The sequence below is a fragment of the Lepisma saccharinum genome, chromosome 19 (assembly GCF_977018435.1).
Source record: "Lepisma saccharinum chromosome 19, izLepSacc3.1, whole genome shotgun sequence".
NCBI classification, from domain to species: Eukaryota; Metazoa; Arthropoda; class Insecta; order Zygentoma; family Lepismatidae; genus Lepisma; species Lepisma saccharinum.
The window spans coordinates 41,604,729-41,631,933 of record NC_139247.1 but is presented as its reverse complement, the minus strand read 5'-3'; the positions used below and the strand labels follow the sequence as shown (position 1 = coordinate 41,631,933).

Here is a 27,205-nt window from a genome sequence, read left to right as displayed (position 1 = left end):
AATAGAGTTCATGTCTTCCTTGTTTCAGTGAGTAAAAGTTTAGGGATACACGTCCCCCCTCCATATAGCTCTTCATTTAAGACTGCACTGAAATAACACTGGTGTTAAAGCAACACAGTCAGTGGTTCCAGGAGGTCAACACAACATCTTGGTCAAGATTTAACCTCAGTAGTATTAAAATGCCATTTATCTGTTATTTTAACACCGCTTAGGTTAAACCACAGAGTCTGGTGACGTCAGTTTTTGACCTCAACATCGGTGAAATTCAGCAGCGCCATCTCTTATTCTGCTAGGCAGAAGAAGTGGAAGCAAGAGTGCGAGTGGTGCCCTCAGCGCCTCTTAGCGGATTATTACAAAACTTCTTGCGAATGGCGATTCCCAGTGGCAGGTCCGTGCACCGGTTTTCCTGCCTCAGCTAGACATCTGGTTATATACACTTATCTGTGGTTAAACGTTGACAAAATGTAGTGTGGGTCTCCAGTTTGTGTAGCTTCAACACTTATTTATTTTACAGTATAAGAGTGAAATTATATTAATTTTGGTCATGACAAAATTGATATCCTACGAGTGTCTCGTTATGTCATAAGTCTAGATTTGACAGTCGCAATTGGGAAACATTATTCTACATAGTGTTCATACGATGTGTTCTTCAGGATTGTGTTTTTCTTCTGTAATACAACGGTGGTTATCAATTCTACCGTCGAATCCTCAACAATATACATTCACAACTTGAGATAAATACAACAATGCCTTTATAAAAATGGCCAAACTCACCTGTAATTCTAATTGAATGCAAATTGTTTTCATCATCGACATCCGGTAGAGCTAATGATCTTTCATCATCTGAGTTTCCGCATCTGGCCGCTGAGAGACGCTGTAGTGTTGGGTCATCAAGATATCCAGTAATAGGAAGATCATACACCAGCTATTTTTGGAAAGAAAATATCAGTTAGGTCTCAACTAAGGGTATGATCACATTGAATTAATAACACGGAACTGAATTTCGTACTTGAATGCCCTTGTTAGCGCTGGACTTGCTACCAGGCTAGAAATTATGGCAGCCAGGCTGGTTTTGGCCACTGGAACGTGTTCTAATTGCAGTTCTCTGTTCGATGTTGCGGTAATAACCAATCAACGCTAACGTTTGGTCATGTGAAGATAATCTGCGAGTGTGGCAAGAAAAAGCCGTTTTTGTCTGTGGTAAAACACGCACAAATAACAAAATCTTCCAAAATCTTATTAACCCACTTCCTTCACCATCACCAATAAAGAGTTTTCCAATGCAACATTTCGTTGGCCACTTCTAAACTTCTTGACTCTACCAGCACTGACGATTTTCCTGAAGCTTTGTGAACACCACGCCCCCAGACTGTCCATCATTTGAGCTTAGCCGAACACGGCAGAGTAAAAGTTCAGCTGAAACCGGATCCAGTGTGACCATAAGGTTACAAATTAAATTGACGGAAATTATAACAATAAACTAAATCAGTGGCAGTATATACCTTCGTATACATAATAGCATAGGTACCGATTCTAGGATGGATGGAAGACATTCTGCCGCCAATGGGGCACAGTACATTTTCTCCTCCCTTGTATTCACTCTCAGTTAGGAATTGCTACTGTAAATGGCGGAGAGGAATATTACACGCAAACGCACACCTACTTTGATATGCTTTTTTTCACAAAATGTTCATAGTTCTTTAGTAGACAATCAGGAAACAAGCGAAGCTAACTCAAGAAATAAGTAGACAAAGTGTAGACCCTACTTTTTGGATTAAATGTATACTAAAGCAGTTTTTTGGTCCTGCACCTATACTGTTAGTATATGAATATTCTTGAATCCACAGTAATTTTGAATCTTACCTGATACTTTTGCAAAGCTTCGTGAAAATCTTGCCATGAACAAGAAGCCAAATACCCAATGACGTCAGAGGTTTCGTCTATCCACCGTTCTTCATCTCTCCGCTTTCTTTTCTTAGGTTTTCTGCATCGTAGATAGCCGTACTTCCAAAGTAGAGCCTGCAATAAAGATGGTGTTCCTTAAAATTCATGGTTCCCACTGAGCTGGAAATCCTGGAAAAAGCCAGGGAAATGAAAAGAATTGGATTTTTTTTAAATCCACTTTTTCTTACAATGGTCTTATTTCTTGTCATTTATTTTCAACAATGTTGAATGACATTGATTTGTTTGACTAACGTCCAAAATTGAAGACATGACATCCATTCATTACTCTATGTTAAATCATTAGAGTGTTCGATGGCGTAGTGGTAACGTCCTCAACTTGCAATCGAGGGGTCCCGAGTTCGATACCTGGTGGAGGCATATGGCACAGTCACTTTAAACTGTAGGTTCAGTTCCGCTTACCCTTTCTGTGCATATATTGAACGTAAAACAACAAATCACACAAACAATAATAATGCCTTAAACGAAGGCTTATGTGAAACTGTTCTTCTCTTTACAAGTGGGCGAAGACTAGTTAAATGCTACTGATTGTAGAGTATTATTTTTTGCAGTTTGTGTCCAGAAGCGGTCTTCCTTCCGGTGCTTTTATAGTCCTCTTTATAGTGAGTTTGCCGTATACTGGAGGTCAGCACTATTAACCCCGTAATGCATCTTTCATGACAGGCTGTTAACTTCCACTTGTCACTTGGATCGGCACCCAACAGCAACGTAGACAGGTGAAAGCTCCAGACAAAGTTGCCTCTGCTCATGCGATTGTCACGACGCATGCGGTGGCGTCGGAAAGGTCTACAGCTCCTTCTGAAACTGTAACAGAACTCTCTAAAAGCACTATTTTTTTTAAGATGCAATTGATTTTATTTGCTGCTGTATTGTTAAATTCCATTTCTCAGACATAATACTGGAATTTTGTCCTTTCAAATGTTTTTACCTCTGGTGAGGAATTGCAAGATTTATAATATTACTCGTAGGCTATGTTCGTTCATAAAGTGGATGTTTAACAATCGTGTACCCCCAAAAGAAGAATAGTTTTTACAGTGGCGTGTCCAAGGGGAAGTTGGTGAGGGTCCCCTCCCTTTAGCCCAGTATTAAAAAAAAGAACATCAATGACAGGAAAAGATGGCGAAATGAGGACTGCCTACTAAAAAAGTACACGTAACCCTCCCTTTAAAAAATCCTGTGCACGCCACTGAACTTTTATCAATTTAGGGTACTAGGCTTAAATATCATACAACAATTAACTCTAAAGCTAGTACATTCATTTATGCTGATTGATTGATTTTGAGTTTGAAGTCCACTTTATGCACAGACGAACTATGTGCCGCCACTAGGTATTGAACCCGGGACACCTTGATTGCAAGGCGAAGGAGCGGCTACAACGACTACAGAATTGTTTGCATATGGTAACAAATGTCGTTTGTTTTCTGTGTTATGTATAATAAGTAATTAAGCAATACAGTGAGATGCTTACAATCCGTCTGCGTATGCCGTAAGGAAGCAGGGTCCGTGAAAATCGTAGTTGTTCTACTTCGAAAGAGTCTGTTGCAGTTGAGACAACCATCACAAACTACAACGAGCGATAAAATAAACAACCAAAAACAAAAACAGAGCGAAACCCACAGCATAGTTTCGCCCATGTTTCTACCTACTTCCCTTTTTAAGAGTTGGACTCGTCCACTCTAGCTACACTCTGTCCAGCGAATCTCCTTATCAAGCGAACGGAAACAAGTGACTCGAAAGGGTTCGACCAATGAACGCGAGGGAGGGAAAGCGAGTAAAACGAGGGGAAATCGTAGCTGCAGCTACCAGCCTTTTGCTGGGTTCACCCACTCGCTTTCTCCCCTCTACCGTTATACGCGCCCTTGCTCCACAAATTCCCGAGACAGAGTGTAGGCTTGACTCCGGCAACTTATGGAACGTGACCGTTTGTAGTAGAATCCTTACCTGAGCATGTTGCATTGAGCTGACACTGTTGACCGACGACCTGTGGTGCATATTCGTGGTGACCGACGCCATGTCGTTCGTGGCAGGCACCGGGAAACCGTGGTTCATGTCTCGTCCTGGGCCAATCGTCAGGAAAACCATTATCACGAGGGAGGGAGACTTGTGAGCCAGTTCCATCACGGTCTGAAAAGATAACATTTAGGTTGTATGCTAATTAATATCCTAGAGCTGTGGTTCCCAAAGTATGCGCGGCGGCTGTCTTTCATAGGCGCTTCGTAATGTTCCAATATTTTATCTGAAATGACACTTACTTGTTAGTCAATGATATGATTGTTCCAAATATATGCTTATTTAGTACTTTTTACACATAAAATATTTCTGATTTGAAATATATGTTTATTTTTTAACTTAAGGCAAGAAAATGTAAGCACACTAACTGACCGTTGCAAGTGTTAAATAGGCCTACATTCTGACTGGGTCGCCGCACAGTGGGAAAGGAAAACCGGTTTTCAAGTGTTTGATGCCACTCAGCAGTGAGTCAGGTCATTTCAAAGTTCAAAGTGCAAGCGGACGCGTCTAACAAAAATACAGCGTGTATATAAAGTGCCGGAGAAATAGTGCGCTATTATCGGCATAATATATGATATTAGTATAAATTGTTTCGGATTCTTTTCTGCAAGGTATGTGTAATACGATAATTAAATCCAAGTTTATTCATAATTAACTGTAAATTATTTATTAATAATTAAAGACACTCATGTTTTTTTCATTTTATTGAGAACATTTTTATAAACATTGAGCAAAAAGTTAACCACTCGACTTCACTCGATCGATGATTCTCACTGGAAAATGTTTGTTGAACCCTTAACTTTGGATATTTCAAAGAATTGGCTGCTACAACCTGCTACCCTAGTATTAAGACTAATTGTTTAAACAATGTGCAGTCATAAACAAAATATAAAGAGAACGTACGTGGGTGGAAAATCGGTTAGATATTAATGAATGTTGTTGAAAATGGATACTCGGGGGTTTTTGAGGTCGCTGATTACGAATCTGACAATATTTTTACCAAAAACAAAATGGCGGATCCAATATGGCGGCCAAAAATTCACAAATATTGATAAATATTAATTTTGATTATAATTATCTGAGGAAGCGCAAGAAGCGAGTAACAAGCTAATAAAAAATATAGACAAGATTTCTCCAGAAAACATAGCCGAGAAGCGACAATGAGCGATTTATTTCATCGATTATTACTTAGCTCCGATCCATATGTTTCAAGTGCTCGGAAAATCCTCCCAAAAAATAAAAGATCACTGTCACTAGAAGCACGTCAAATGATAATTAATAATACCGATACCGACACCGAAAGTGAAGTAGAGTCATCAGATGTTGGAGATGGCAGCAATTACGAAATTGAAAGCGATTAAATGTATTAATAATTTCTTTACTTTAAATCATTTAGTAATAAAAATTTAAAAACATTACTTTGTCATTTTAAAATTATATATATATGTAATAAAACCTTTCGCTTAAATAAATTTTCACGGTAGAAACTGTATACTGCAATAAAAATTGTTTTTTAAAAATTATTTTTAAATTTATACACTTTTAAAACCCACGAGTAACGATTTTCGTTAATATTTATCAATATTTATGAATTTTCGACCGCCATATTGGATCCGCCATTTTGTTTTTGGGGAAAATATTGTCAGATTTGTAATCAGCGGTCCCGAAAACCCCCGGGTAACGATTTTCATTAATATTTATCAACATTTGTGAATTTTTGGCCGCCATATTGGATCCGCCATTTTCTTTTTGGAAAAAAAAATTGTCAGATCCGTAATCAGCAGTCCCGAAAACCCCCGGGTAACGATTTTCATTAATATTTATCAACATTTGTGAATTTTTGGCCGCCATATTGGATCCGCCATTTTGTTTTTGGGAAAAATATTGTCAGATTCGTAATCAGCGGTCCCGAAAACCCCCGGGTAACGATTTTCGTTAATATTTATCAATATTTGTGAATTTTTGGCCACCATATTGGATCCGCCATTTTGTTTTTGGTAAAAATATTGTCAGATTCGTAATCAGCGACCCCAAAAACCCCCGAGTAACGATTATTGTCACGATTTTTCAATTCTGTCTCGAGTTATTTGATGATGACCACCTTTTTCGAATTTTAACCCACAGTGCGCCGCGGAAAAAATCTTGAAATACTAAGTGTGCCGTGAAACGAAAAAAGTTTGGGAACCCCTGTCCTAGAGAATGGGAGGGGGGTCGTATGCGAGGGTTTTATCAGGACGCCTAGAGACCGGGAATTCCAGGAATTCTGCTAGAATTTTCTTTACAGACCTGCTTCATTCAATATGCACTTTCGCGTGTTTTTAGTTTAATTTAATATTTTTATTTATTTCAGACGTAGTATAGTGGGGTTACTTTATTTTAGTGGTAGGAAAGCGACGCTAAGTAACAAAAATCAAATCAAACGTATTGTGCGATAAACCCAATTTGCCTGTTTTTTTTTTACAAGCGCCGGGAAAAATGGCCAACCCTGAAAAGGATCATAATTATGTTACATATTTTTCGTTCTAAAGAAGAGGAATTTGATCGAAATGCCAAACAATGAAAATTATAATTTGGACAAGATATTTATTAATGGTTACAATTGAATCTGTTAAGTCTGGGGTAGTAGGAGAAATGATTTTATCGAGAAGGCAATGGCGTAACCAGTAACTTCGTAAAGGGTCATATTTTCATATATGTTGTGTTCTTTTGTTTAGGAAACCTGAATTGAACCTAAGTATGCTGAGAGTGGAGTCTAATTCGCAATCTCGCCGTCTCAATCTCGATAACAGAAGTCCCGTTCTTCTCTGTATTACCACATGACTAATGCATCCAGAGAACAACATTCTTGCTATTCAATGCAGATTAAAGTACATGCGGATGATTGCACTTCCGTTCAAGATGATAGGCTGTTTGGTGTTAAGCATCGGGCCAGATGAGATCCATTCTTTCGTGGCAAAATCATCACTTCATGTCCTTATTTGTTTCGATAATGTTTACGTTGTCTTCTCTTGGAAGAGCCTATTTCTCTTCTCTGCAACCTTCTTGTGAATTGCTCTCCTTATGTCACACCTTCATGAGCTCACACAGGTGGAATTGACGATAACTCAGTCTCAGTAACACACCCTGAGGAATATTGGTTGGTTAATAACTGGTGTAGCGACAAGGCATTGTCAATGCAGTACCTCACCCGACAATGACACACGAATATGAAATCTAGGACATCCTCTTCTTCCGGTTTTATAACAGTTAACTCCTATGGCAATCTGTTTTTAAAATGTTTCAGAACACCTTGGAGAATACATTCTTCAAGGATGTGAACCCTAAATGCGGGCCTGAGGACAATGTAGCAACAATTCCATCTGCTACTGCCATATCGAGATGACGAGCACACAGTACACTGTGACTGTCACCAAAGTGCATTTCTGATTATGTGAATGCTTCTGGAAATATCAATCATAATATTTTTTTCTTTATGCCTAAGCACAGGAACTTGTTTTATGCAGATTGATTTACAGTGCTAAGGTTCTTCACTGAATATACTTTGGCATCTCTTTCTCATATCGTCGCACCAGTACCAAACCATAAATTTTCTTTTTTTTTTACTTTTCACATAAGTGAAGGTTCTGACTATACTTTTTGTTGATAGATTCCTATGCTAACTTACTGTATATGACCTAACCAACAGTCACACGTAGATACACATTAGTGTTGCCCACGAGACGAGACTTTGGCCTGTCTCGTCTCGTGGAAATGCTGTGAAATGCTGTCTCGTCTCGAAAATATTCGTTTGTCTTGGGGCACATGATCAATCTCGTCTCGTCTCGAATTTTTAAAAGCCTGTCCCGTCTCGTCCCGTGGGCAACACTAGTACACATTTTATCGATGGCATTTATCCAAATTTAAAATCTCTGTTTTCTCCCAAGGAAATTTAATATTAAAATGCTTTTATCTCAAAGTAAGATTTAGCACATTCTTTGTTTTGGTTTTGGTGTGACGTTATAATATTGTAGGTCTAGATATAGCTTATGAGTAGATAGGGCAATGTGTTTAGTATGCAATTTTATCCACGCATAAGCAATTTTTGGCAATCGATTGTCAGTTTTACCATAACTGTGAAAAATAAGGTTCTTATACGAGGGCAAGTCGAAATGTCTTTGCCACGTTTTTTTTTCAGCAGAAATAATAAACAGTCGGGGGGGAAATATAGGAATTGTTCTACGTACCTTACACCATTTTTCCCCATAGCCACCACAGCGGTTCAGGCATTTGTCCTATCACACCACTAGTTTGGAGATGCCGCTGTTTTTTAATTCGGCTGGTTGATTGTGGAACCACCGCCGGACAGCGGTCTTCGGAAATGAACCTCTGTCCTGCCAGGAACTTCTTCAGTGAACCGAACACGTGGAAATCACTGGGGCGAGGTCTGGACTATACGGTGCATGCTCCAGAATCTCCCATTCGAATGACTGAAGTCTGTCGATGGTCCTGTTTGCCACATGAGGCCTGGCGTTATAGTGGAGGATAACCACATTGTCCACACCTAGAATCCCTTATCGCTTTTTCCTGGTGGTAGCTCGCAAACGTGAGAGTGTGCCACAATAGCTGTCAGCATTGATGGTGTCACCTCGTGGCATGAAATCCATCACGGGTGATCCTCGGCGATCCCAGAAGACCGTGAGCAATGTTATCCGTTGTGAGCTTGGGGCGAGGACGTCCCGAACGGCTCAATGCCATGAAGGTCTTCTCGAACTCACAACACCACCACCGCACACTTCTCAAAGCGAGACACTTGTCCCCATACGTATGCTGCATTTCCCTTTGGATCTCAATGGTCGTTCGTTCCTTGCTCCATAGAAAACAAATAACACTTCGCTGCTCATACGACGTGGACGTGTTGAGAACTACAGGCATCTTTGCAAACTGACAGCAGCACCGTGCCGCGGAGCAGCCGATAGTTAACGCTGGGCCGTTCAAAGAAAAAAAACTATTGCATTGGATGTATATCTCAGTTTCTCAATCACACTAATATTTCGGCTGAAAAAAATTAGGCAAATACTTTTCGATTTGCACTCGTACATGGGGAACAGATACTCGTACAACATTTACGTGTGATTTCAGTTAAATTTTCCTGCATAATATGAACCAATCGACAAAAATTAATGTCATTGTGGAATCCAGCATACAAGAATCTATAAGGAAAGGCTACTTTTGGTTTGTAAAAAGAAAAAAAACTCAACTATAGATGTGTGTAATTTGGCAAATTTCGGGTAGTTCCGGGCCCACTGAGCCCATGACTGGTTACGCCACTGTTGCAGTAACAATCAGCTCAACATAAACAAGGCAGGAGATCAGAGGAGGTCTTAGTGTGTATTAGATTAGTGAGAGCGCAGACCTCCAAGATTAAGTTCATCTATTAAGATTAAAATATCTGCCTTTTAGTCTGGAAGGGAATGCAATAAAAATTGTTTCCATTTCCTCTGCCACGTGTTCAACTAACAGCAACAGCGGTAAACCCTTGATTAATTTGAGGTTTTGGAATTGACCCAAGAGCTGCTATCTCGGTCCAAAACACAGTCAAATCAAGGAATAAGATTTACGACTTGTTCCAATTCCGGACCACTAACGGCGACGCATCTGGCCACAGGCTACTAAGCAATGCCTGGGTTGGTTTTCTTCTTCTTCTATTTCTGATAACAGCAGTCGCATCTTCACTGCTACGTTGGATTGAGTTGAAACACTTGCAAATGCATGTTGCGTTCTCTTTAGCCTGGCGTGCCTATTACGATTTGCAAGAAAATAAACTATAGCTTTATCGTTAATCATCTTGAGTAAGAATCGTTGTTCAGTATTAATTATTTGAAAGAAAGCTTCAAATTTAAACTAACGTTTTAATTACTTCAAGGAACTGTTTTGATTCAGAGAGCAATTAAGTTCCGTAAACTATTTTTTACGATATTAGGTGCACGAGATAGCAAACGCTACTCAAATAACGTTCTGGAAGCTCCTAAACAAAAACAGCTAATAATGGAAAGAAAATTTACAATTTTCTTTCTTTCTTCTCCTTCTTCTTTTTTAAAGAACTGGATTAAATTAAGAATCTACGTGCTGAGAATGGTAATTGAGAAGCTCATAGAGCTAGCGTCTGGCTGAATGGTTCTCATCTTTTCCAGGTAGGATTTCAGATAGGAAGCCCTAAATATTTCAGTGTTGAATCAATATCGTGAGAGCAATTTGGAACTGTAGCGACGCCATCGAGGGACCTAGGTGGGCCACGGCCCTTCAGAAAAGCGGATGCTGCTCGTGACTCTACCATTTTAGAGAAAATATTTCGATTATTTAGAAATTTTGAGAATTTCTCAACACTTCCCAATCTTGTCATTTCTTAGTGCATTTTCTTTTCTCGTGCTGCTACTGTTTTGGGAATATACTTGGAACGAAACTGTAACAAACTTTGGTTTAGGACGAAAGTAACTGCGAAATGAACCTCTGCATCTCAAAACGACAACCTACTTGGCAGGCTGTTGCGCCATAGAGAGTACCTGTGTCAGAAATTCATATGTTGTGTGATCCTTATATAAGTAACAATAAACACATGCACTAAGTAAAGTGTTTATTGTGTTTTGTTATCGACAGTAAATTTTCACATGTGGATTGCCTTCCTGATATTGACAGGGTAAAATATCGCACCAATAATTTGCGAAATTTTTCTGTTACAGAAAGGACGGCAAGGTGGATTTTTGCTATTACCTGGTTCCATTTCGAGACAAGGACCAGATTGAAACGTAAGTTTATTAAAATGGAAAGAAGAATCCACGCAAGACAAGAATTGCTTCTAGAGTGCGTTTCATCCTGAGATTTCACTTTCGACCGAGATTTCGGGCCTCCCCGATGGCGCAGTGGTAGCGTCGTCGCCTTGTAATCAAGGGGTCCCGGGTTCGATACCCGGTGGAGACACCAGTAGTTCGGAACCCAGTTTAAACTGTAGGTCCAGTCCCGATTAGCCTTACTGTGCATAAAGTGGACTTAAAACAACAAATCAAGAAAATCAAATCGACCGAGATTTCAGAAAATTTAAGAGGTTATTTGCTGATTTTTGATCAATCAAAATTTGTTGATATGTATACACATATTCATACATGTTTGTTTGTACTTCACCTAAGGCGGTGGTTGCAGTAGCAGCTTCTGAGGTCGTGTATGCAGGGCCGGATTAAGGTGGGTGCTATTGATGCTGCAGCATTAGGCCCATTCCTGAAATAGGCCCAGATGAAAACAGACGAGAATTTTCCAAAAGCTGAACTTTTTTTTTTTGCTATATTAACCTGAAAATAAATCTTAGAATGAATATTGGAGCCCCAATTTCGGACGCCTAGACACAGCGTTACTAATTATACAGTTACTATTATTCTTTGCGCTGTGACGTAACTATAACGTCGTTGTGTTTATTGTTCACCGAAGATTTCAAGCATCAGGCCCAATTTCGTCTTAATCCGGCCCTGCGTGTATGTACAAATATGTATGTATATTTGCATGTTTGTGTGTGTGTGGGTGTGTGTGTGTGAGTGTGTGTTTATAAGACTTGAAACAATGCAGATGATCGAAAATCGAGGGCCTCCCCCATGGAGCAGTGGTAGCGTAATCAAGGGGTCCCGGGTTCAATACCCGGTGGAGGCACAAGTGGTTCGGATCCCACTTTAACAGCACCTCAAACTCAAATCGAAAATCGAGAGGAATCTGCGACCAGAATTTTAAACTTACAATAAAACTGAGAAAATGATTGTTATACTTAACACGAGAACAAGCTAGTGCTTTATCTTGATCTTCACTTAGTATACAATAGTTATGGACCCCTGGACACCCTCCTCTTCCACCCTCCCTCAAAAGAGAAATCTCTGTCGTGCAGGCGCGTCGCCTGATAATGTTCGCATGAGCACGTGAACACCCATGTATATGTCTTAAATTACGTACATATTAAATGCACACACACACACACACACACATACGTATATTTATTCGAAAAAAAACTATGTTTGATGTACGAGTATATAAACACAATTTACTCTGACACGACTTCTTTCACGTCTGATAACTTTTTTTTAGATAGTTGATAACACTGACTCCCACGGTGTTCCACGGAGGGCGTTGAACACAATTGCTGTGCGTGTTGCATAGAGCTGACAGCTAAGGGGCTGTTGGCCACTATACCCAGAAGATGTTCACTTCGCTGTGCGAACACTGTTGCAAGCGACAATACTTCTTACATTCGGCACCAGAATACAGCATATACAAGGCATGTCTAGGGGGCCTCGAAAAGGTCTGTGCTACATAGTTGCAAACTTTAGCGACAATTCGCTAAACCTGGCGGATTTTAAGGGGGACAGGGACAATTTCCCCTAGGTCCTTCTTGTATTACTTTAAATATAGCGTGATTTTGGGGAGAAATTGTTGAAAAAAAAATTAACTGTTATTCTCACTTTTTCAATTGAATATGAAGTTACAAGGGAGAGAAGTACATCTGCATTCAGTACAAAAACATTATTGTGAACACTCGTATGTGAACCGCATGCGACGCCACTGCTGTAGTGTAGGGCTTAAGTGGACCTAAAACAGCAACTCAACCGCAAGAAATCCATATAAGGATATCAACTTTGTCTCGAGATTGCGCTCTCCTCTACGACATAACTCTTTTGCCTAGTAAAGTTAACGTACTAAGACAAAATTGCCCTGCCACAAAAAGATGAAAATGCGAATATTTTGAATTTTTTATTTTATTTAATGGGTTACTGAGCGATATTTTGAATACTCGAAGCGAGTAAAAAACATTCGAGATCTATTATTTATACAAAATGGCAATAATGTTATTTTAATGGAAGGCCAATAATATCACGGGGTGCTCCAATGTGTATTCTTTTCCATTTTCTGTTTTTATTCGTTCGGTGTCCCCATGTATTGGCGCTCAGGGAGACTGCCCTCCTCAACCCGCTATAATTAAGTCTCTATCTGTAACCTACTTAAAAATCTGCAATAATCAACTGTTTCTGCGTGTAAAAAAAAAGGTAAAGTGTTCCCCTGTGCATAGCACCACGCCATGAAGGCGTATAGGGGGTGTGGGGGTAACGCCCCACACTTTCTTGATCCGGTCGTGAGTTTCATTAACTAATATTTCTACTTGTCGTTTCGAGTGTATTGTGTGTAAGACAATGACACAGCTACACAGCTAACAGTTCACCAGTCGGGGTTTAGTTACAACCCAGAGTAAGACGGTGGAATAGCACCCCCCCCCCCCATATCCCCCAGGCCGGTCGGCCAATCTGCCACCTACCGTCCCATTCAAACAGCAGCAACTGTTTTTGAGATGAGTAGATCGATACTCTTTTAGCCAAAATATGCATTTTTGCATGGTATTTAGCTGTATACTAAATGTGACTATAACACCCCTAGAAAATGTTCTCGCCTCTCCCTCTGCCTTCCCACTATTTTTCTTGCGCCATTACTGTTGCAACAGTACTGAATTGGGTGATTTTTTTAATTGGGTGGGGGCAAATTAGCCTAAATATATTATACAGCGTCTTATTAATGAAATTATTAATCCTGGGTAAGACATGTATATTTGTGCGAGTTCTTTCATGATAAGGTTAACAATCATCCACCCATTTCCATCGTTGGAATTAACCCACAAGAAGAAAAACTACGTTAACCAAAATCACTCAATGTGACAACTGGTAAACCAAAAATATAATTTTTAATATTTGTTAATTTATTATATTACCAAAGCTCTTTGTTCTTGACCCCCTTACCCAAATCCCCATGGGCCCCCACTGGCGTACGCAAAGGGGGCTGAAAGGGCTACAGCCCCCACGATTTTTTTTAGAAAATAAAATATTTAAATGAAGATAGTAATGAAGTAGGAGCAAAAAATTAAAATGACCCAAGATAATGGTAATTGGAGCACGTATCACATGGAAATAAAACACAAACAACGGGGTATCACCAAAGTTTATTTATGCCCATGCATTCTACGATCCAAGCAATTATTTAATCTCACTCTGTTCTGTAAATGGCACTGAGCCCGCGTTCACATCAGCTGTATCTATTGGTACAATTTCAATTGAATTCACATAATCATTGAGTGAAATGTGTTCTGGATTGTCTTTGTAGATGTGATAATATTTAACTAGTGACGCACACATGCCTTCGTTTACGTTAAAGTTCGCCTGCCATGCCACCATAAAACACACGTTCTTAATCATCTAAATGCCATGTGTGTGTGTGTGTGTGTGTGTGCATTTAATAGGACTACATGCGAAAAGAAGCCTACGTATTCAAACCGGCTACCAAAGATTGAAAAAATTGCATTCGTTCGAACGTAAGCATGGTTCTCCTAATTCCTAAACTACCGTCTTCCTACACAGTGGATCAATCATTTTCAATGTTTCAAGAGTAGCCACGTCGATTTCTTGCTTTGTTCCAAGAACTGAAGCATTTTCGTTCATATACAGTGATAGTACTTTCAGTGCTTGTAGAGAGTCTTAAAATATAGCAAATCCCAAATAACTTACTAGGTTGTCAAATGTTTTGCCAAACCATCAAACCTCAACCTCGCATGAGTCGATCGGGGACCATCTCGACTTATTTTTTTTAAGACAAAACAAAACAGTACATATCTCAACAAACTCTAGAACAGGATTATGCGACGTAGCGGCCCAACCTACATCAAAATCGCAGCCCAGTTTTTGTATTCGATCCAAAAGTGCTTGTGAAACACCAGAAGTTTGAAAAAATACCGAGTGGCATCTAAAAGAGTGCCAGAGGCGCCAATTTTTCAAAAACATTGAATGGGCTCAAATACTTGAATAAATTCACATAAATTATTGGGTGGGCTCGAGACCCACGGTCCCATATAAATTGGCGTCACTGTACACAGTCGCCATACATTGCATAACGAAATTTTTGTATGTAACTATGGTGCGGTAAACTTAATTGAATTCAACTGGAACACCATAAGTACGATATAGTTCACAAGTGGGTTTGAAATAATGATCCACGGTTGAGATGTGGCATTCATAACCAGACCAGAGATTTGATGTTTCAAAACAGGAAAGGGGGGGGGGGAGAATCATTCCTATTGCCCCTTCAAATCGCAACCTGCATTAAAATGATTTGAGCATGATTGTTCGCTACTCTGAAACTATAAAATTCTCATTTCCCGTTCCATCACATTCATAATGAACCCAAAACGAGGTCTAGAGCTTTATATGTTTCGGAATTATATGTTTTAAAAATAACCAGTAATTCTGAACAGATAAGAAATTAAATGTATTTATGTAAAAAAAAGCAGGAAATCCGTGTGTGCTCTTTTAACATGGAATTTTTCATGCCGCAACATTTTATATATATATATTGTACCTGGCAGATCAAATATGTTCCTGCGCCACTGTTTATGTACATACCTCCCCCCGACAAAAAATTCTGCGTACGCGAGTGCCCGTGGATGTTGTTACTACGAAGATCGTACTCATTTAACTTTGTGCTGGGGGGAAGGGGGGGATAGTGAGCTTCATATAAGATAATAGTGTGTGAATGCATTTATGGGTGTGCACACTGCACATTGACTGTTATTTCTCAATCGGTGAGATAACTATTCTATCCATATATTACTTTTCAATTACATTTGTACGTACAGCCAACGGCAAAAATAATAGTAGGCAAACTGTCCATCAATATTTTCATTCTCATTTATTCAACATTCTGTGTTGTCTTAAGGAATGGAATTCTGTTGATTCGAAGTAGGTGCGGAAAGAAGATTAAATGAAAATACTATTTCTTTTACCATTGGGTGTACAACGAACTTGAAATAACAGTGTTTTCGTTTCCGCTCGTCAAACGCTCGTAGATCTTTGTTTCTAAGCAAATTATAATTCGCAAACTGAAAGAAAGGTCATTGTTTTTCTCAGTTTAACCAAGGATAAAATAAATACAAAAAGCCACTACTCACCTCTCAACTATTAATCCTCAATTCTGCGTGATATCCTTTCAAGAAGGCGGTGGTTTTTACGCATGAAAATGTATTATTTCCAGGATCTTTGGATGGGGGTATCACTTTGATAATCTTGAAGATAATGCAAACATTCATACCGATAGGGTACATGTCTGGAAATTTTAGTCCCTCGCAATCATAGACAATTTGACTAGGTTTTTCATAAGTTATGCTCTTCTAGAAACAGAACAATGAACTCATGTGGTGTCACTAATAAGCCACTGAAAATCGGAGCAACCGATATCGGTGTTATCTAGTAATTTAGAAACAATATTATTTCACTTTGCACTCTGGAAGATTGATAGCAATTTGTAACCAATTATAACCAGTTTTGTTTATTAAAAAAAAACTTGCACTGTATCTAATCTCACACTTGTTGCACTGATTATGCTCACTCGGAAGAAACATATTATGAAACTTCACCAAAACACAGTGATCGTAGACTTTCTAAAATCTCACTCGTGAATTCGCGCTTGCACATGGCCCAGAAACTCCAGTTTGTTGACAATTCAGAGCGAAGTTCTTGTCCGCAGTACGATCGGCGTTTGTTTGCCGTCTGCCAGGCAGGAGAAGGCGGGAATAGCCCGCCTAGACCCGCCCATTATCCTCACCCTTTTGACACTCCTCTTCCTTGATAGCAAAAACTTTTTTTTTTTCCAACTCCACCTATTCAACACCGTTTCACTGAATCCCCCCGCCACCACGCAACTTAACTGCCCTCTTGTGGTGCCCCCTGTCGTCGGATCTTTTCATCACGCTGTGAACTTTACAGATATACCACCACTTCACGCACGACGTGAACCTATTTTATGCACGATCTTCCATGCTCTTCATTCCAGGCACGTTATGGTTTAAATTACTTTTCCCGGCCAGCCTTAATTTTCGTCATGCCAATAGCACCCCGCCGCTAAACCTGTAGATAATCCACCGATTGTCTTTTGTTATTTCTGGCGCTCAAACTGCAGCGAAATATTCCGAAGTGTTTTTTTCTCTTATCGCAGACTTGTCTGAACAGCACACTCGCACACAAGCCAAAGAGATACACGAAGAGAAATTCGTTCAGAAGACACGTAAACAGCATGCTTTTGTCACCAAGACGAATCGATTTGCTGGAATACTTTCTTGTTGCTACTAAATTTAACGTCGTTGGTTGTCCAACGAATGCTCCATGGGCATTCGAGAATTTGTTAACGCTTTGAAGTACGAAGGCGCTCGTGCTATTTTTGAGTCGCATTTGTTTTAGGAACAGCTTCATTGTCCTTTGAACTCTCATGACGTAAGTATTTTAAAGAGACTTATCGTTTCACACGCACGATTTCCTCTCGCAGATGGTTGTAGAGGAATGTCTAATAGAGCACACTATCGGTTGCCATTTGCCAAAAGAGAGCAAGATCTGAAATGTGCTCTACGTAGGGTGACTCTCCACAGGGGTGCCCATCCCCCCCAAATCTCGTCATGCGTCCCCCCAAATCATGTAGTAATCCACATGAAGTATTTAATTACGATAGCGTGTCTACTGAAAGTAACGATTTTTAAAGCTTTATTGAACACAATACTTGATCCGCCCGTCCTCCTTAAACAGAGGTTTCCATCCCCCAGCTAGACCGTGGATGCATTACCCCTCAAAATATTTTGGTGAATACGTAATAATTCATTTTATTTTAATACAATAGCCTGTTAAACTGTCCATATTTGTAAATGGTTCAAATTTTCGAAATAACGGAAAGCTAGCAATCTCAAGTGTCATAATTATATAAATATGTAGACAGTGTTTGTGGTTGGAGAACAAGATTTCAATAACCCACAATTTGGGTATTTAACACAAAGTCCTGCACAACTTAAGATCGAAAATTACAGAACCCTAGCTAGAAATTCCTAAGGCCGGGGCGAGAATATAATAAGGTGCCTCCTTCAAAGAACTCACCCCCTCTGCTTGGGGTAATTCTTTTTTTTTAGTAGTCCATATCAGTAATTACATGGATTTCATCTTAAGTGCAAATTTCGCTTGCTAAAGCATAGTTACCCTGCAACATTAAGTTAGAAATGCGAATTTGATACTATTTATTTTCCTGTTTTATCGAGCAATGTGCAAGGCATTACTATGAAGTACACAGTTAGTACAACTATTGTAGCATAGCCTACAGAGAATCAATAATATAATAATATTGCTAATAGAACCATATCATCAAACTGACGCACCTGCTTTAAATTAAGCTGTATACCGACACTAAACATTATATTTTAAGAAATTATATTATTATTAAATATCGAGAATATGTTTTATGTCTTGTAATGCAGCAACAGTATAATTCTTCATATCGTCTCATGAAAATGCCAGACACACATTTTATCAAAGGAAGATTGCGAGCGAAGCGAGCAAGAAAATTTTTATATCCATTTCTTTGCAGGCTTGGAAGAAAATTAATTTCATGGGACTTTAATACTTTCATAGGATCCCTCGATATTTACTTTTTTTTCCATGTTCAGCGCCGAAACGTGAACATACCATATCGCTAAATATAGTCCCCAAATATAATTTCGAACACTAAAGAAATCCCTTGACAATCTAAGATTTTACAATTTAGTAAGAGCTCCATATCTCCCCGCCTCAAATTTAATATTCAATCCTTCAACCTAGATATTACTCCCTCCAAAAGAAAAAAATCTCCAAACCACATTTTCCGCTACAATCTCAGACGTAATATTCATACACAAGAGTTGGATATCCCCCCCCCCATATTTAATGCTCAGCCCCTCCTAACTAAAATTCCCACGATAAATCTAATATTTAACAATGATATTCAATAGTCGAATATTGATAGGTTTGGAAGTTAACAAAGAGAAAACTAAATATATGCTTACAGGCCGAAACCAAGTGTTAGGTAATAATCAAAATCTAATTATTGATAACAACTCGTTTGAAACAGTTTCCAAATTCAAATACTTAGGAGTAATATTAACAAATGAAAATTATATTAAAGAGGAAATAAAAAGTAGGCTTAATTCAGGAAATGCATGTTACTTCTCTCTTCATAAACTTTTGTCTTCTCGTTTAATATCTAAGAAACTAAAAGTTAAAATATACAAAACAGTAATTTTGCGTGTAGTATTATATGGGTGTGAAACTTGGTCCCTTACATTGAAAGAGGAACATAAATTGAGAGTATTTGAAAATAAGATCCTTAGGAAAATCTTTGGACATAAAAGGGATGAGGAGACAGGTGAGTGGAGAAGGTTACATAATTTAGAACTACATAATTTGTACTCATGTCCAGATATTATTAGAATAATTAAATCAAGAAGACTTAGGTGGGCAGGCCATGTGGCACGAATGGGAGAGGAAAGAGGAGTTTACAGGATTCTTGTTGGGAAACCTGATGGTAAGAGACCTGTAGGAAGACCAAGACGAAGATGGAGGGACAACGTTGAGATGGACCTAAAGGAAATCGGTAGGGATGGAAAAGAGTATATAGATCTTGCTCAAGATAGGGACAGATGGAAGGCCTGTGTTGCTGCAGCCATGAACCTTCGGGTTTAAGAAGGCTAGAGAGTTAGTTAGTTGAGAGTTAGTTAGTCGAATATTGTCCTCCCCTCCCCCAACGTTCAATCCTCAAATGTGTAAGAGGTGGATATCCCCACTTCCTTAATAATAATATTACACGTTACAATTTCCTTGACAGGCTAGAATTTGCTATTTATGTAACAGCAATGGATAGTTAATAACGTAATTCAACTTGTGCGAAATGCTGTACTGTTTCACATCAGATTTCCATCACAAGAAATCGTCCCCCCCCCCCCAAAAAAAGTTGCTTGGACATAACGTGAGTTCACAAACCCACCTGTGGGCATCATCGCTACCTGTAAATACTTCATTTTCTTCATCTAATGGATTAAATATGGTGTAAGGTGTAAATGTCTTTACATTTATTTTGGAAATAATATGTATATAAATGTTGAATTTTATATTAAAGAAAAAATCCCCCAAAAAAATTTCGATGGCACAATCTGCGCCACAATACCCCCCTGTGGCAAGAGCATCTTAAGGTTCAGGCCACAGCGCTCAGTGAAGACGTCATCATCTGGAGGCGATCGTCTTAAAGCTGTAAACCCCTTGTCGTAATTTTACCGTAGAGAATTAAGGTATATTTATTTCTTTTATGAAGTTAAATTTTGACATTTACCCTCCCGACGAATATAGTTAGAAGAAAAAGTATAATATTGAATATTTACACCAAAATGTTCATTCAGGAAGTCACTCTGGCCACCACAAAAATGTCTACCATAGCACAAAGAAAGTGTTGAAAACCGTTAGAAACTTCCTGGCGGAAAAATTTAAACATTGTATATCTTTGAAAAATATTATCGGGAATATTTGTCAGCTACAGTAAAACTCGTAGGAACTTTTGTATGTAAAATCAATTGATTAAATAAAAAAAAAAACATGTTACGTTGACCATAAACTTTCCAAGATACCTAATCAAGTAAATTGTCTAACTTTACACAAAATGAATTAACCAGATAATGCAGATATTCTGTGTAGCTACACAATCTCAATACAAAAACTTAATTTCTATAACCTTTCAGCAAAAGCGAAAGAAATTGGTACAAGGGCAATGTTACATTTCTGTGAATAAAGACTAAACCTAAATCATTTGTCACATTGTAATTTCGATCCTATTGACTTTATTGAACGAAAGATAATAAACAAATTGAATCTTTTCATTGTCGATTCTTAGCGTTCACTTAGGAAATAAACATTTGGAATATTTCCTTACACTGTTTTTACACTAATAAAGTCGTGAAGAATGTTAATAAATTATGAAACAATAAACATTATCACTGATTTAATAATCAAAGTTACGAACATTGAAGCTTCACAAGGACAGAAAATAAAAAGCAGTTCACCTGAAACAATTTTATAAAATTTAATACATTTGTAGTTCATATTAACATAGCTAGGTAACAAAATGCTTTCTGCGTGAAAACATTTGTATTTGAAACATAAGTAATATACTCGTGGATAGTTTTACACAGGAATATTTCATCGAAGTTCTTGTTACACATCGCACCCTTGTATTTGAATGCACAACATATCTTCCATTAGGCTCCGATTTACATAAAGAAGCATAAAGCGGGATAAAATAAGAATGTAAATGTACACATGTATCATCTTTGCCCCGTCGTATAGTTTTCTTTCATTAAGCATATTTTGAAACTGAAAATTTTTGTAAATAATATGAATATTTTATCGAATGCTTGCATAAAATTTACTGTAACATACTGCTTTGGTAGACACGAACGTAATATTTTTAAACGTTGACTAAATCTTGAAACAAATTAATTTGCAATCATAAGTAATAATCTTAACGTTAACCAACGTTTGTAATTCAGGGTAAATTATTTGATATTTCTGAAAAAAATTGTTGACAAGAGATAAAACATGACCACATTTAAGAGTATATTAGATGCCTATTCCGGACACATGAAATGTTTACATCATGAACTAGTAGTGGTATTTATGCTATTATAAACTCGAGAAATGAAGAGCCCCCCCTCAAGCAGAATTGGCTACACTTAAAACAAGCTCAACATGCCCATATGAGTTTTTTGCTCAAGTGTAGCACCCCCCTCTAATCCAAGATTTTTGTAAAAATGCCCTCGAGAATTTCCTGAGAAATGAAGAGCCCCCTCAGATTGATGTGCCTACACTTATAAAAGGCACTTCTGTGAGATTGTTGTCCATAAACTTGTTGAAAATATGCCCCTCTTGATATTTTTTTTGGCCACACATAAAAGTAGGCCACACACACACACATACACACCCACACCCACCCACACACACACACATATTTACTTCCGGTTTAAATTCAATTGGATACCAGGTTCAAATTGTATATTAAAACAATGCAATATGCAGAGACCCTCTAGAATTGCTCCGTGACTCTCTCATTTCTTACATCATAAACATATGATTTTTCTCCTATGAGAATAACACTACATATGGTGTCATCAGGTAAAGCCTCATGGAATTCACAGATAATTTTAATATTTGTCCTGTCATTCACCACAACTTGTTTCCTTTTTGAAGTGTTAATTACAAACATGGGTCTCTCTGCTTTGAATTCATCTGGTGTGTAATACATGTCAGTATTGCCAGTAGTGACCCTTTTGAAGGATGTAAATGCCTCATATAATTTGAGGAAATCATTCTTGGACATGTCTAAATTATAATTTTCTCTAGGAAAAACCTCATTTCTGCCATTTTTAAGATATATGTTCTTGATGTTGCAGTTATCAAATTTACTTGAATTTTTTTCCTGATTGTTGTGTCTCCCAGTCTGAAATAGTACCACCACAAAATCAGGCATGTCGTATTGTATGCTGGAGAATGAATTTGTAGCATCAAACTCATAATATGTACCAGATGCGGGCTTCTGTACACATTGATATGTATAAAATTGTAGAGGAATTTGTGGATTTTTTATTATATCAGCTTTGTATTTAAGAGCATAACTGGCCTCATATTCAACAACAGGGATTCTTAGCTCCATGGTCTGAATAATGCATTTGCCTGCATCTGGTAAGGTATTGGGCAGAGCTTCTCCTGTAGAGTTTATTGCACTGTACCTCATCAAAGCATTGTTATCATTTGCAGCTCTTCTAAATGTGATTCTTAAACCACCCTTCCACATAATATCTTTGAAATCCGAGAAGAATCCTGGCAATAGGCGCATCGGGAACAGCACTGTGTGGTTCTTAGATAATATCTTATCACCAGCCTCAAATCCACCTATTTTGTAGTATGAAGCCTCGGTTTTGGATAATTTTAATGTGGCCAAAGCTGTGGAGGTAATTCCGGGATAATCCACTCTGTTTATAACAACGCCATGCTTTCTGATCTCAATTTCAGAGAATAGATGTGGCACAAAATTATCTACCAATCTTATATTTGAATTTGCCGGATAATCTGTTCCATCGAGCTTTACAACATCAAATTTGATGTATAGATCTGCTCTGTGGGGGTGTATAAATCCATCCCCTACATCAAGATCAACCTCAATCTCTGTGTTGGGTTGATTTAAATTTGCAAATGTCCTCCTGTTTGGGGGGAATGATTGTAGCTCATAACTCTCAATATTTTCCATTTTCTTCTTGTATGTATTTTTATTTAAATATTAATCTCTATGATTGCAGTTGTTGTGGCTCCAGCAAAATCAACTAATTCTTCTTTTTCATTAGTGACCATCAATTCAATGTTATCTATTCTATTATGGCACACAGGAAAATATAATGTTGGGGATGGATTGTAGATGATGGGCTCCATGAATTCAGAATTAGGTTTGAATGTTGCAATGATCCCTGTTTGTTTGTGAGTGCCTATGCCATTTGATTTGGTGATTATACCCTCAGCCACATTACAGTGAATATTCAGAGTCTCTATGGCTAAGAATTTAGGTATATTCAAAGCAGTGTGTTTGATGCCTGGTTCAAGTTTTGTGTTGTTCTCAAATCCTAACAGCTCTCCTATGGTACCCAGATCCACTGTTTCTGTAGCAGATACAATCTCTACTCTGTGAGTGACAGAATTTTGACTTAACACTATACCTCTGGGTAATTGAGCATTTAGAGTGGATAGATTATATTGTCCTGGAGTGATGACAATTTTTTCATCCCCTACTGCAATTTTGTAATATTAGGGATTAGGTACATGCCATAAAATGCCCTGAGAGCTATTGTTTTGGGATACACTATGTCATCATGCAATTTGAGTTTCAATATTGAATTTTGGCTGGTGAGATGGAATACCCCCATGATGTTTTAAATACCACAAGGCTTTTTGAAAATCTTCAATTGATGGTTTATTTATTTGAGACATATATATCTAAGAACTGATAAACACAAATGTCCACAATTAACATCTTTGAAGTTTTGAACACGGGCATTATTGTAATAAAGATTAGTTGAATTTAGATATTTTATTAAATTTTCAGGTGGAACACCTCCAAATGAATCAAACACAAATGCCTCATTTTTTAAATATTTAAGATAACAGATCCAGTGAGTGCCCTGATTTTTGTACTTATCCAAATTAACAATGCCACACTCTTTGTTGAGTGGTTGTTCTGGTAAAGAATCAGACATGTACACACCTCTAAAATGTTTGATGCCCAGTGGCTTGATTAAAGCTTCAATATCTTGGTTTGTAAGCGGCTCTTGTTTTTTTTAAACTTATTCATGGCTCTCTTAACACCTTTGCCTTGTTTCTCCATTGCCAGGTTATGGCGCTTCTGCTCATCTAATTCTGCCCTATTTTTCTTGACATCTATTACTGTTTTTGCTATTGCGGCTGATCCCCCGGCCAAGCTCCCAACAGCCCCGAGAGCAGCTAAGATGGCAGGGATGGTAAATATAAATCCCCCCACATGTGATTTTTTTCTTGATTGCTGTAATTTTTTTAATTGGGGGGTACTAAGCAACAATTTCATACCATGCCCCTTTGCAATACAAGAATTTTTTTTCTTGCGCTGCTTCTTGGTCAAAAGACTGTCAATAGTTTTAAGAGATTTGAGACCTGCATAAGGTATTTGATACATAACACCCTTGGCCTTCATTGTAGGTTTATTATATACATATTCACAACCCCCACCCCAATTTTTGTTTGGTGCTCATAGCTATGGTGGTTCCCAATGCTGCTATTTTTTCACTCAAAGAAGCATCTTTGCTTACAAATCTGCCAAATGCAGCCTCTTCTAATTTCTTGTCTGCAACATGTCTCTTGTCAAGATCAGAAGGTGTGTTGTATGCAATATCATGGTCTCTACAAGCAGCATCTAAAGGATTAACACCAGGATCCCCTCTGTTTAATCTATGGTCCAATTTTGTACCGGGACCACAATACTGATAGCCTGGAATGTGTAGTTCAAATGGCAGCTTGTTTATAATGTCATTAACAAGGCCCCGACCCTCAGAAATATTCCAAAATTTAGGTGGTAGAGTATTAATAATTTTTATAAGATATCCAATCCCCTTAGTGTCATTCACTATAAAATTAGACAATTTGGTGCTTATCATGTCCATAATTCCATCCTTTTCATTGTAAAAATTGTGGTTCCCAGCATTTTCCTCCCCAGCTATCACCAATAACCTATCTACAAGTTTCCTGACATCATCAACCCACACAAATTCTTTGGGCAGGGTGTTGTATTGTTTGATTCCACTGCCAGTCTTAATTTGTGACCATATGGGTTGATTAAATTGTTGTATTTTGCCCCACTGCTAGACTTAACCCTTTTTTGTGTGGGATCATTGTTCTGGTATAGAGCATCTGATTTTATTAATATTTCTTTGTAATCCTCATAATCCTGATCTGTATAGCTGCCAGGCCTTTTCCTAGTCATCAGTTCCCATAATCCAGGTGTGCCGGTGTACTTAACAAAAGCACCTTTTTCTCCAAGTCGAGATTCTGAATATACAATTATATCATCTCCCATAAATGTTACTCTGAAATTGCCAATTCTATGTATGATGCTGCCATCAAGCTCTGTGTCAGCATATAAGCCAAAAACCTCATCTTTATTGTCTTTAGGTGTGGTTAAATATTTTTGAGCAAGAAGACCCAATTCAATAGGATCCTGACTAGCCTCAATTCTTCTAGGAGCAATAGGACTAGGTGTATGAATACTGGAAAGTGGGGTGAATGGATAATCTAATATGTTCCTTGCAGCTACAGGTACAAGCTCTGTGATCAAATTTTGATTTTGCTCTGTAACAGTTTTGATATTTTTACCTAAATTATTAATAGCATCAATTACAGGCTGTTCTGTTTGTTTGTGTTTTTCATAAATTCCACGGTTCTCTGATTTCCATCCCTTAAATATTTTTACAAGATAATCTCTTAACTTAAGATCATCAATGATTGGCCTTTTCATGGTTATTTATATATGTTTCAATGTCTAGAAAATTGTTAATTTTATTTCTGTATTTGCCACTATTGGGTGTTCTTGTCATATCAATTGTGACAAACCCATAACTGTCCTGGCTCCAGCACCTGCTGCAAAACTTGGAAAAATCATTGTAGCTCAAGTCCCCACATACATATTCATCATGTATGTGTTTGAGGTTGGTATGGTCTTGATGAAACATACATATAAAATTGCTGTTGTCTCGGATCAGCTGCTTGGGTATTTTTGAAAAAGTCTGTGCCAGGTAGAAGCAATCAATGTTTTTGTGCCGGCCCTGTGTAAAGAAATTTCTAACCTCTTTTTGATTATCCAATATAATGTCATCAAACACAACAACAGAATTATCGAGACATCCATCAAGTGGCTTAACATCTGGTTCAAAAGTGGCAATATCCAATCCATCATATAGCTTCATCAGCTGCTGATATTTTAATTGTTCCAAGCTCTTAGAGAAGATATACAAGTGCCTGTTTTTCCAGTCTAACCAGTTGGGTGCCAATAAAAAATTATCAACCATTAGTGTAGTTTTACCACAAGCAGATGGCCCAACAATAAGACACCTAATATTATCAGGTAGCAATTTGCCATTTCTCTTATTCTGTTGTTCAGGTTCTGGCAGCCTTTTTATAACATCCCAGGTGCTCATATTATTATTTTGTTTGCATCGATCCAGCTGTGTTCTGGAAGTCCTAGCCATTTGACAAATAACTTGTTGCCTTTTCTGCGGATAATTTTTTCTATGAGATATGTGTCAGGCTGTTTAGTTTTGCTGAGCTCTTGTTCATAGAACCTGCCTTTGAGAATTTCTCCTCGGTGATCCTTTATTATATATGTGTTAAGGGTCCCGGGTTTAACTTGAACCACTGTAAATAATTCAGTGCTCCAGTTTCTTGTAAAGCCTCTCTTGAATAAGTGCTTATATTTGCTTATTCTTACTTGATCACCCACCTTGTATTTGGCCTTTCTTGTTGTTGGCTGATATTTAGGATAATAAACAGTGCTGATCAATTTTTGCTCATCAGATGAAGTTACTTCAGAGGGTTTCATGTTGATTGTGGAATGGACAGAATTGTTATATTTTTGTAGAAGTTCTGGAAGAATATTAATCCATTTATAATTACCTTGAAGTGTAAATTGTTTATACATAAGATTTTTTAAGGTTCTGTTGAATCTCTCTACAATTGAGGCCTTGAGGTCACTGTAACTCGAATAATGTTGTATTGCCTGGCTTTTAATA

At 38.1% G+C, this 27,205-nt stretch overlaps 1 protein-coding gene across 1 annotated transcript; it reads right to left on the bottom strand.

The window, feature by feature from the left end:
* Positions 1-76: 76 nt before the first annotated feature.
* LOC146003004 (matrix metallopeptidase-21-like) lies at positions 77-16,884 on the bottom strand. The gene is made up of 5 exons (XM_083141164.1): positions 15,965-16,884; positions 3,904-4,086; positions 1,864-2,019; positions 775-925; positions 77-87 (listed from the first exon to the last, which is right to left on the bottom strand). The coding sequence occupies exons 2-5, from the start codon at positions 4,078-4,080 to the stop codon at positions 77-79; spliced, it is 495 nt and encodes a 164-aa protein (XP_082997290.1). The 5' UTR covers positions 4,081-4,086; positions 15,965-16,884.
* Positions 16,885-27,205: the final 10,321 nt, after the last annotated feature.